Here is a 12,365-nt window from a genome sequence, read left to right as displayed (position 1 = left end):
AGAATTTTAAATGACATAACTTAAAAATGAAGACACCTTTTCTGAGGTCAATAACTGACCTTTAGTTCAGTTCTACTAAGTCATTTTCCAGACATGATCTTTGTTGACAAAACCCAATGTGTCAGGGTCTCTGATAGAGGTCAGAGAGGGGGCAGTAATGCTTTTTGGTGAACCATGTTCTATATAACCTTGAGTTACAATAAACAGGGAATGTGATTAGTGTCAATCAAAGGTCATTATCCCAAATTCACCACCAACAGGAGTAACCAATTTGGGGTGGGTTTGGGTGGGGAGAGACTTTATTCAGTGGCTGTAGCTCAGCTATCAAACAGCTCAGCTGAAAACAGCACAGTTGTGATACAGCTCAATTGTGGAGCAGCTTGACTGTGGAACAACTCAACTGTGAGACAGTTACAGTGGCCAGGGCCAGGCCGCTCAGTTCAGGTGTTACAGCTCCAGCTGGGAAAACTCAGTCTTCAATGGAAACTAAATACGTACTTCCTTGAGGCAGAATTAAAGCTGACAGATTAGATAAAAGTGCCTGCCCCTGGCCCCCTAATACATGATTGGTCCATTTCTATGCAAACGAGGAATCCAAATCTTCACAGTTCAGGTGGTCCAAATAGCATCATCTTGATTGGTCAGAATGGAGCCACTCTGATTGGTCGGTAAAGATGCAAACAAGAACATAGCTGTGCCACCTCTATTGGCCTGGGCAGGTCTTCAGCCCATTGGTTGATTTATGAGCCTAGCAGCTCCTTTGCAAGGGTCAGCTCTGGTGGCAGGAACGCAGTGCAATATGCAGCTAACTCAGTGCAGCTTTTTTTCACGAAGGCAAAGAGCATGAGAAGTTTAAAAATGACTAATAAACTGTGTTTATAAACTTCATTTTCATGTATTTTAAAATACCTTTTAAATTTCTCCTGAGATTTATTTTGTTACTCAAGTGCATGGTTTATCCGTGGCTTATGCATACATGCATATAAGTTATCTGGTTAATCTTCACCTCACCACCTCCCTCTGAGATCTGTCAGTCTGTTCCATGCTTCAAAGTCTCTGGATCTATTTTGTTCGTTAATTTATTTTGTTCATTAGATTCCACATGTAAGTGAGATCATGTGTTACTTGTCTTTCTCTGACTGGATTATTTTGCTTAGTTTAATATTCTCCAAGTCTCTCCATCCTCTCTCAAAGAGTAGGAGATTCTTTTTTATAGCTGCATGGTACCATATCTCTTTTATCCACTCATCTTCTGCTGGGCACTTGGACTCTTTCTAGATCTTAGCTATTGTATATAGTGTTGCTAAGAACATAGGAGTGCATATATTCTTTCTGACTGGTATGTTGGGATTCTTAGAGTATATTCCTAGAAGAGGGATCACTGGGTCAAATGGCAGTTCCATTTTTAATTTTTTGAGGATACTCCATATTTCTTTCCATATGCTGCACAGTCTGCATTCCCATCAGCAGTGAATTAGGGTTCTTTTTTCTCCACATCCTTGCCAGCACTGGTCATTTGTTGATAGTAGCCATTGTGACAGGTGTGAGGTGATATCTCATTGTCATTTTAATTTGGAACTCTCTCATGGTTAGTGACTTTGAGCATTTTTTCATATGTCTCTTGGCCATCTTTATGTCCTCTTTGGAGAAGTGTCTTTTTAGATCCTTTGCCCATTTTTTAAATTGGATTATTTATCTTCATTTTGTAAAGTTGAATGAGTTATGTGTACATTTTAGAAATTAAGCCCTTATCAGATGTATCAATGGCAAATATATACTATCATATAGTGGGATCCCTTTTCATTTTGTTGTTGGGCTTTTTTGCTGTGCAGAGCTTTTTGTTTTGATGTAGTCTCATTTGTTTATTTTTTTCCTTTTGTTTCCCTTGCCCTAGGAGATAGATCAGCAAATATATTGCTATGAGAGATGTTTGATATTTTGCTGCCTGTGGTTTCTTCCAGGATTTTTATGCAGATAATAATGCAGCGAAGGCCTGGGAGGAGCTTGAAGCAGGATGGAGGGGGAAGGAGGAACATCTATAATACTTTCAATAATAAAAATAATTTTAAGAGGTGAAAAAAAGAAATGCTAGGACACCCTATGTCTTTGTGTCATTAGCTTTTAATTCAAAGTCTTAGGCAAATGCACCTGATTAAATAAATAAATAAATGAATAAGAAGAAGTGTTTGGTTTAGTCTCCACATACTAGTATTGTGGGATTTTCTAGTTAGCTTTCTCTTACTAGTTTGTAGTTTAATTCCATTGTGGTCTGCTGAGAGCATACCTTGCATGATTTCTGTTTTTATTTCTATTTTAAAGTGTGTTTTATGCCCAGAATGTGATCTGTGTTTGTGAATGTTCTCTGTGAACTTGAGAAGAATGTGTATTCTAGTATTGTCAGATGAAGTGTTCTGCAGATGTCAGTTATATCAGGTTGATTGATGGAGCTGTGCAGTTCAACTATGTTCTTACTGATTTTTCTGCCTTATGGATCTCTCCATTACTGATAGGGTGTTGAAGTCTCCAGCTATTGTAGTGGATTCATCTATTTCTCCTTGCAGTGCTATCAGTTTTTGCCTCACATAGTTGGATGCTCTGCTGTTAGACATACACATTGTTAAAGATTGCTAAGTCTTCTTGGAGAATTGACCCCTTTGTAATTATGGAATGCCTTTCTTTGCCCTGATAACTTTTCTTGTTCTGATATCTGTTATGTCTGAAATTAATATAGCTACTCCTGATTTCTTTCAATTAATGTTAGAATAATCTATCTTTCACTATCTGTATTTCAAAATGGATATTTTCCTATTCTTTGTGCCAGAGACTGGGGGGCAGGAGTTGTTCATTCTTTACTGTGAGGACCTGATAGGGCTCCTGGAGGTAAGAATCACAAAAGTATGGGGGCACCTAACAATCAAGATTCAGACTTGTTCACACTGAACCTCCAATAATGTGTCAATTAGGGTTTAGGTTTTTCTACCCCATTGCCGGTTCTCACTGAGATTTCTGCTCTGGTGAGTTGTAATTCTCTGTATCTACCTGTTTGTCCTGGGACCTCAATTATGATGAGTTGTCTAAGAAGAGTTGTTGATTTCATTTTGTTCAACTTTTTACTTGTTAGGACAGAGTGATGATTTCCAAGTTTCTTGCATGCTAAACTGTAAACTCTGATTCTTTGATTCGTTTTTCATGTCGGTAGAAAGTTTGTTGTTGTTGTTGTTGTTGTTGTTGTTGTTGTTGTTACAGGGGTCTTTGAGATTCATGCAGTTCAAGTTTGAAGAGTTGAGATTAAAATATTTCAGGCAACCATTTGTTAAAAATCAAATGGGAAATAAATTGACTTGTGTCTTTAGATAAGATTGCAAAGAAAATTGCTTCCACTTTATGAGTTTCCCCTGCACAAAACACTTTATTTCATTGTTTACAAAGTTTTCCTTGGAGTTTTCAGAGTTTCACTTGAAAAAAAAAAATACAGAACGGAAACTCAAAGCCTATAAGGGGGAGTAAAAGAGAAAGAGAAAAGTTCAGTTTATCCACAGACATTCCCAAGCCTCAATTCCAAATCTAGCCTTCCTCAACCATTATGTAATTACTAGGGGCCCAATGCATGAAATTTGTGCACAGGTAGGGTTCCTAGGCCTGGCCGGCTATCAGGGCTGATCGGGGCCTTCCAGCTGGCTGGCAGGGCCTTCCCTTGCTGGCTGCCCACTTGAGCCTTCCTTCATTTCACACCTGGTATTCCCACACGTCATAGTGAGTGATCGAACTGCAGTCTCTGGTCGAACTCCTGAGGGAACACTTTGCATATTAGCTATATATATACTATATACTATATATATATATATATATATATATATATATATATATATATATGTGTGTGTGTGTGTGTGTGTGTGTGTGTGTGTGTGTGTGTGTGTGTATATATATATATATATAGTACTGCATCAGGCTGTGTATAAGAAAGAACATATATGAAACCCCAAGCAACAACTTGCATCCTTCATAACCAGGCAAGATACTTTGAAAATTAGGCTATAGAACAACTCTCCTTTCTAAGGGTTTGGTATGACAATGACTACTTCAATTAACAAGAATATTTGGTACCACCTGCTTTGTATAAAGCCTTAGTTAGATGCTAGTAAATTAATCCTACCTTTCAAAACCTCATATTTAGTTGTGGGGTTGTATCATCTGTAAAATGGGAGGTAAGAATAGTTCTTATTAGGTTATTAGGATTAAGTGAGATGGCACTGAGAGATGCCACTTGTGCACCATAGGTTAGTTTCCATTCCCTTTCATTCCATATAATCCTCTAAGTGCCATTATTAACAGAGGGCAGAAGTATCCACAAACATGCTTTTTTGGGGCCTCATACTATTTTATTTTTTAATTTGAATTACTAGTATCTGATTTAATTTGAATTACTAGTATCTGATGACACTTTAAATATTTTTAAGTTCACAAAAGTGTGGATTTCTAGTTTTTCCTGAAATTTACAATGTCTGGGACCTCCATGAGATATCGCTTTTAGAGCCAAGTGGCAGTTACCCTCTTCCATTACTCTAGTCTCCAGTTCTCCTTGTTGTATTGTGCCTACTTCACCTACTTATGCCACTTGCCTGGCCCTTGTGAGGTATTTGTGCTTGTGACATTTGATGAGACAGACTAATGCAGGAAGCCTTGCTGTGCACATTGTGAGCTGGGTCTTGAAGAAGGTTTATGGAGACAGAGGATGTGCTTAATGGATATGAGCTTAAAGCTCTAGGTCTCTCGTATGAAGATCTCTGTTTGATTTGAGCATGTTCTCTTGAGTCCTTAAAAGGCTATTTTTGTGCTTAAGGAAGATCACCATTAAAGTGTATAGTGTGACATCACTGAAATTAGTTCACACCTGGGGAGGATTATAGCGGAAAAAGGGCTTTACCTGTATAAGCATTCATTGGTGCACACATCCCCCCCATCCACCACCCCTTCCCAGCAACAACACCAGAAGTTCATTCACTGTCATTCCTTAACCTGTAAGGATCAGAGGGATGCAAGCAAAAAAAAGACAAAAAGGGAAGTCAGATGAACTTGGCTATAGCTTTCTTCATAGGCGGAACAAAAGAAAATATTGTGGCAATCATCAGCATAAATTATTCCAAAGTCAAAGAAAAAGCAAAATAGGGATATTTTGCCTGAATTATGGGGCTAATTATCTCAGTCCTCTATTCGAGTGTTCTGGGGAGACCTGGCCTGAGAATGCTCTTCCAATGAGCTGGCAAATTTAGAAAGGGAGAGAAAATGTGTTATTGTAACCACAGCTGGAGCCTGGTGCTGCCTCTGTCCAGAACACCGATGGAGAACATCTGAGTCCAGCCTGCCTCTCAGAGGAGCATGGTTGCCTAGAAAAGCCGGGCTCTGGAGAAGGTGATCACGCTCTGCACACTGGTGAGAGGAATGCCAGTGCCCAAAGGAGTGACACTGGCTTGCTTTTCAAAATCTTCACAATTTGAATGCTCTCATAGAAGTTATAGGTGATTTTCCCCCAACAACTTTTAGAACTAAAAAAGGGCAACTTATTAATGAAACAGTTCTGCTCTCAAAGTACGATATTAAAAGATTATTATAACTACAGGCAAGAAAGCATTTGCGTTATGTGGCATTTGGAAATGATGATAAAGATTATCCATATGGTCTAATGTTGTCACTGCCTTACACTGCATTAGCAATCACCTAATTGGGGGTAATTTTGATTATGTGGCTTATTTTAAATTCTGCTGTGTCCTAGATCAATCAGAGTCAATAGCTGCCATTTTCTTCGGTAAATGTTGCTAGGTGCTTGGGCATAATAAGAATGTGTTGGGACATAAAATTTTAGGTATTATGGTGCCATGGTCCTCTTAAAACTTCACTTTTTACCATCTCTAATTCTATTTTTGTCTGTCTTTGGTGCATAAAACCAGCTCCGGTAGTAACAGCTATAAAGACATGTTTGATCTGTTTATTTGGATGTCAGTTCCCCTTAAGTTTATGGCTTTTGTCTAGGTATCTGTAACTCTAGGAGCTTTTGGTGGTCAGTGAGAAGGATGTAGAGTAAGCATGTCAAATTCAAAGGCTAACTCGGGCCAAATAAACGATGCGTGAGAATTTGACATCCTTGTTGTAGAGGCCAGTGTTAAACTGTGCCTCCAGAAGAACTGGAAATACCTCTGCTTTCCTCAGCCCTTTGCCTCCTCTTCCATTGCTACTCAACTTTCCAGGGTAGCCCAGGTTGAGAAATTTTTACTTTCTGCTCTGTTAAGAAACCTTGGTGGGAAACTAATTTGGGTTCCTTTGGGGTTTGGTCCAGTGCCATAGCTTTCTGGGAAATGAGGGCTGCCGTCTAGGGTTCCCATGGCCTGGGCTCCTCTTCCCTGTGTGGCTCGGCATCACGCCTGCTCCCTTTGTGCACTTCTCACCTCACTTGGCTCATTAGTTCTACCATTTGCCTCTTAGATTAATTTTTAGACTGTTAGAGTTGTGTTTGGCAAATATACGTACTAGAGGGATCTGCTCTGTGGCACTGAATATGGAAATGAAGAAAGAAATTTAGCAAAAGGTTAGTAACTAGAAGCATATCAGTAAATAGAAAATGATTCTGTTGCACTCCATTAAAATGGGCATTGTCCTTTTTAATTTAGCTTATAGTAGTGAGAACAGAAACGAATGTTTTAGGCCTTCCAGTCCTAGCATCACTGTGGGAATGTTTAAGGCTAGGCAGTGGCTGATTTTCACCTCCATCTCTCTGCAGCTGACAGAGAACCTGATATCTAGAAGGCACAACAAATCAATGTTACGAATGAATATGATTAATTCAATATAAGTTATTCCTGATCATTTGTCAATACACATGTCAGCATCCCATTTTTTATTCAGATGCATGCCTACATAATGAACTCTTTGTCCCAAGGAAACTGGCCAAGAAGCGGAAGGAGACAATGAGCAGCACGCGGCAGGAGATGACCGTGATGGTGAACTCCATGGACAAGAGCTATGCTGAGCAAGGTACAAACTGCGATGAGGCCTTCTCCTTCATGGACACCCACAATCTGAACGGGAGGTGTAAGTGCACATGTTTCTTGGCTTCTCATCCATCTCTGTGGTTTTCCATTATCCCATTACAGTTCTGGAAAGACTTAGAGAGCAAGGGCTCCTCTCCTCTCCGAGAAGGCACATGCTTCTCATCATTATTTTGTTGTTTAGATGCCATTTGTAAGCTAACCAGGTGTTGAATTACACATGGGAAGCCTGTAAAAAAAAAAAAAACAGTTCACTAAATGCCAGTAACCAGTTAATTGGTGATTTTTTTTAGCTGACAGGATCTGCATTTATTATAGGGCTATCAGCGTCAATTAATAAGTTAAACTGTATTTCCACTTCACAAGTCTTACATTTCACACCAGGTGGGGTAGCCGAGCTCAGCTCATACCTTCCCATACTAACACCTGTGATCCAGGTACAGGCATTATTTCGGGAAGCCAACAATTATGTTGATTATACGAAATACAAAATGAGCAGTTGCTGTGTCCCTGGAGATCCTCTCAGAAATCAGAAATAAATCCCATGGTGTATGCCTGACTCTGTGGTTCATGGCCCTGTTGGGTTCAAGGTCAGAGGTTTCTTTATCATGTGAAATCCATGCCACAGGTGGCTGCTCACCGTGGCTTTATGATCAGGTTGTAGGATAGCATGGGGATGGAATAAAAGTGCACTAATAAAAGTGTGTCAAGGCTGGGGACCTCATGGCTTAGAGGCACAGGAATCTGGTCTCTGCGGGGAGAGGGCATATAGCAGGGTGGACAGTGTGCTGGAGTCCTGACCACCCATCGGGCCTGTTCTGATTCTGTAGCTCCCCCATCCACATCTCTCTTCAGTCACCATCCGGTCACCACACTTGCCTTCTCTCAGGCCTTGCCTTTCTCCTACATTCAGCAAAGCTTCATAGAATTCCGTTGCCTACTTCTCTGTATGGTGGCTATGGTTGTCCATCTGTTCCTACTTAGAAGTGCTACATTTATGCACAATAAACTTTATCATAATGCTCTAGCCTGGTGGAGCGGGAGTTCAGCAGAAACAACTTTGACCCCTGTGGGCAGCCCAGCACTCCTTGTCCTTAGTCATTGCCTTAGCCCTGTTCTGTCAGCTTCAATGTAGGTGACAGAATCGGTGGTATATCACAAGCTATATATTGCATTTTTCACTTTATGATTCATCAGTTGTGGGCTGGTATGGGAGAAGCCCTTCCCACCCAAGACAAGGTTAGAATTTTTGTAGTGGCAGTTATTTCTCAAATGATACTATATAGGAGGCCACATGTTCTGACTTTCCAGGATAACCCATTAATGTCCCAAATTTTCTATTTCATGGTGCAATTCCTCACGCATAAATTTACTTGGAATTACCTGCCCGAAGAGCAGAGACCTACATTAATATTTCCTAGGCTTGTGAAGTTTGAACAACAGGGGATATTTGCCTCTGGACAGGAAATTTAATTTGATATTACTTTTTCAAAAGTGAATGTATCTGTGGCAATCCAAAAATGCTCATGCACAGAGGACTGCTGCAGAAGCCAGCGTTAGCTCCCAAGCCAGCTCGTTTGCTATTAGGCATTTCTGTGGGCCTCCCATCAATGTAGCCAATAGGAGAAACAATGCAATAGGCATTCCATTTTCTTCCCGCTCTTTGAGCAATGAATAGATCTCATCAAATTCCATCTATTAGGAGTGACTCTAATAGTAAACTTTATCATAATGCTCTCTTTCTTAATGCTTTTAAAATAAGAGAGCAGTTACTGAGGGAGGAAAAGGGTTCATTACGCCACTGAGGTTCCAGCCCCAAACTTATTACAAATGTGAGAATGTTTGAGATCTTTTAGGTTTGGGAGAAAGTGCTAGCAGTTGGAAAGGAGTACCTTTTGGAAGTGCAACAGCAAAAAATGAGATTGGACAATTTAAAAATCAGCACAAGTATTATCTATCCACCAAAGTAAAAGGCAGTTGTACATAAAAAGGAAGAAAATAGATAGGCATAGTGGGAATGAGATTAATTTGTGTACTAAAAACCTAAAGTATTTAAAATACCTTTTATTTGAAGGTGAAAATAAACGTGATTATTTTGTGTCTGCTTTGCACATTTTACCAACCATGTAAAAATGTCTGCGGGTAATAGGCATTATTCTTGCTGACCCTCGCATATTTTATAGGTACTCAGGCATTTTGTTCTTATTTTCATCAATTGCTCTCTTTTTTCCTGGCAGCTTTCCATAAACATGCATTATAAATGTGATACTTTTCTATTTTAGAAACATATATTGTAAATAATAGGCAGCCTGGGTTCTGGTTGCTGCTCTGTTGTTCACTAATTCTACCCTTTAAAAACAGAAACGCAGGTAAAACACCAACCTTAAAGGAACTTCTCCAGGAGAGCTAACTATATTAGCATGTCATCAGAGTAAAGGTAACACACAATACCATCGGGATTTGGTATTGGTTCCCATAATACAATGATGTACCTGGGTAGGAACTCAACACCTAATAAATCATATGGCTTCATCACAGGAGTTAAAATTTAGACTTACATTAACCTGCTTGGGCACATTCAAATTATTTATCTGAACACTTTAATGAGATTAAAGTGTTTTTAAAGCACTAATCAATTAAGACATTGAAGGGAATTAGCAAACTAAAAACGAAAAATACCCAATTACAGTGGAATCTCAGCTAAATTAGATGGGATTGACTTTCCTCTTAATGATAGAGAGGAAGAGGTTGAATCTTGAGAGTTTTAGAGGAATATTTCAAATAAAAAGAGCATTTTATATGGATTGAAAAGACAAGTAGGACAATATGTGGGCCTGCAGAGTTGACCTGACATGCAGCACACAGGAAACCTCCCCTTTATTTTCCATACACCAGGGCTGGCAGCTCTCTGCGTACCCAAAAGATGAGGAAAGAGGGGATTTTGCAAGTTATAAAAATCATGTGTGGACACATGCTCGTACTCTTAGTTGAGAAAAATCAGTTCAACTTGATAGTAGCATTTACAGGCAAAGGCTAGGAGTCAATGTAGAAACCTAATGAATTTCATAAAAATGGCAGCTGTGGTTATTGGTTTTTCTTCATCTGTGGGGTAAGAAAAGCTTACAGGATAAGAGGGTGCTTATTCTCTAAAAGAGTAGTTCCCCGGAGAGAGCAGAAATGGTAACATTTACCATGGGGACTTCAGTAAACCTGTGTGTTTCCGCAGCCACGTCTACTCCAGCTGGCGTCCCTGGAAGTGATCCGAGACCCACGCTTCCAGGTGCCATTGCCTCTGCATCTGCTGACTAGCCTTTCTCTTATTTACAGCTGTGTCTTCGCCATCATCCTTTACAATGAAGACAAACACACTGAGCACGTCGGTGCCTAATTCCTATTACCCAGGTAACGGATTTTTCCATGGTTTCGCCTTTCATAAGCCCTAGCAGTTGGACTCAATCAGTGCTCACCTTGCTGTCCATGATGCTTTAGGAGCTTGATGTGTCTGATGTCTTATAACCCGGTGCTTTCTATGGCTTTCTGGGGGAATATCGGGGGGCCTTTCATCAATCATTTACTGTTCTTTCTCTTTTTACTTTCTCTGCATTGACCTGCTTATGATGTATGACAGACCCATTTGTGCCAACTGCAATTTTAGGTGAGAACATTTCCCTTTATCACAGTTTATTGCAGGAGTAATTTAGAGAGTCAGTGGCCAGTCTCTGGGAGAAGTTTTAATTCTCTATGATGCAGTGATTGCAAGTAGGACACAGGGGTAGTGGGTGGTCTGGGATGGGGGGTGGGGAATGGGGACCTAGAGAATAAAAAGACTTTCTCCAGATAGTCTCTATTGCCTCATGCATGTTGGAAATTATACCAAAAGGCTCAAATGAACAATCCCAGCTCCAATAGTGTCCCTTTCTGTGTTCCAAATGTAAAGTCAAGTCTGATCCCAGAAGAAAAAAAAAAGCACAGTATGCAATTGTTCAGCTGTTTACTTCCAAGAGCTGAATTCTGTCCAACGTGACAGTTGTAAAAGTGAAAATAGCTTGTTACATTCACTTACTGCTAAGCACTAACATCTTCGATTTCAAAAATAGCATTTTTGTAATTACAGTATGCCGAACGTCATGCAGAAAAAATGATTACAATAGCGTTTTGGCCCCTTACCCCTCCTCAGAGACACTCGGGGCACCCCGCGTTCTATAGTGTCTGCTCACAGCGGAATTTGAAAGGAGCTGATGTTCCCAACAGCAAAAGGACAAGATGGCACTTTATAATCACATGGTTTACTATGTGTCAGATGTCACTGGAAATGAAATAAAAAGTTAGAAATAAAACATGGGGCAGAACTGTTCCCAGTGGGGATCAAGAGGGGACAACATCCCTTCTGTCGGGTATGAGAAGGGTGAGGGGAAATAGCACTGCCTAGCTATGAAATGGCATGACCAAACCAGGAGGAGCTGCTACTGCATACAACCCACATGTAGCACGGCTGTGTCCTCTTTCTACCACTGACCTTGCCAAGGAGCCCAGCTCTAACGGCTTCAAGGTACATAGCAAGTCATTTAGCCGGAGCTCCATCCTCAGCCGTGACGCCTCCTGACTCTCTTTACACGGGTTTATGTCTTTACAATATAACTTTTCCCCCCTGTGCTTCTCTTTTCTCTAAGTTGTTATGATTTTTGTAAAGAGGGTGATTTTTTTTTTTCTTATGGTCGTTTCTGGGCTTAAGCAAATTCATTGCCTGAGGGGGAAAAAATGAACTCAGAAGTATAAGAATAGGCATAAATCAGAATTTTTGAATTTGCATGATTTTGGTGGCTAACAAACAAAACCCACTAAAGCTCTCACCTTTTAATACTGACTATCAAGGGAGGGAAAGCTGCATTTTTATTCTTTTCATAAGTGAAGGGGCGTGGGCTAATTTTAGGCTCCTGAACAATGCCATCTACATGCGGATGACATTTGCAGCATCTTTGGATAGGCAAAGATTTGCATTTCTTTGTGTGCTGTGCCATTCATTCCCGGCTCCTCTGGTAGACATGCTGACCTTGGGGCGAGCTGTGCATGGGGAGGGCTGAGCTGTCAGAGGGAAGAAAATGTTCAGGTTTCACAGCAGGATTTAGATAAGCTTATTAAACAAATATCATTTTTTTAAAGTCGCTGCTTCATTATTATGAACACTAATGACATCTTTTAAAGTTGGTTAGGCTTCTTTACTGAAAGAGAATCATTTGAACAGATAATTCAAGGAGCAAAAATGATGCACATTGTGAAAAATAAGTCAGCCATGTCTAGCTTATACACGGACCACCATAACAAAGG

At 40.2% G+C, this 12,365-nt stretch overlaps 1 protein-coding gene across 12 annotated transcripts in view; it reads left to right on the top strand.

The window, feature by feature from the left end:
- Positions 1-12,365, top strand: part of PTPRM (protein tyrosine phosphatase receptor type M) — a 608,093-nt gene that overhangs the window by 478,811 nt on the left and 116,917 nt on the right. For 4 of the 12 annotated variants that reach the window (XM_036417769.2, XM_045574739.1, XM_036417766.2 and 1 more), the window contains 3 exons: positions 6,932-7,083; positions 10,368-10,442; positions 10,669-10,695. In XM_036417769.2, the coding sequence (XP_036273662.1) occupies positions 6,932-7,083; positions 10,368-10,442; positions 10,669-10,695 (254 nt within the window). The remainder of the gene's footprint in view (positions 1-6,931; positions 7,084-10,367; positions 10,443-10,668; positions 10,696-12,365) is intronic. The other 8 variants (XM_036417770.2, XM_036417768.2, XM_045574740.1 and 5 more) reach the window with 4 other exon arrangements.

The sequence above is a fragment of the Pipistrellus kuhlii genome, unplaced genomic scaffold (genome assembly GCF_014108245.1).
Source record: "Pipistrellus kuhlii isolate mPipKuh1 unplaced genomic scaffold, mPipKuh1.p scaffold_m20_p_6, whole genome shotgun sequence".
In the NCBI taxonomy this organism is placed as follows: Eukaryota; Metazoa; Chordata; class Mammalia; order Chiroptera; family Vespertilionidae; genus Pipistrellus; species Pipistrellus kuhlii.
The sequence above is the reverse complement of the archived record's forward strand: the minus strand, read 5'-3'. Positions and strand labels throughout refer to the sequence as shown.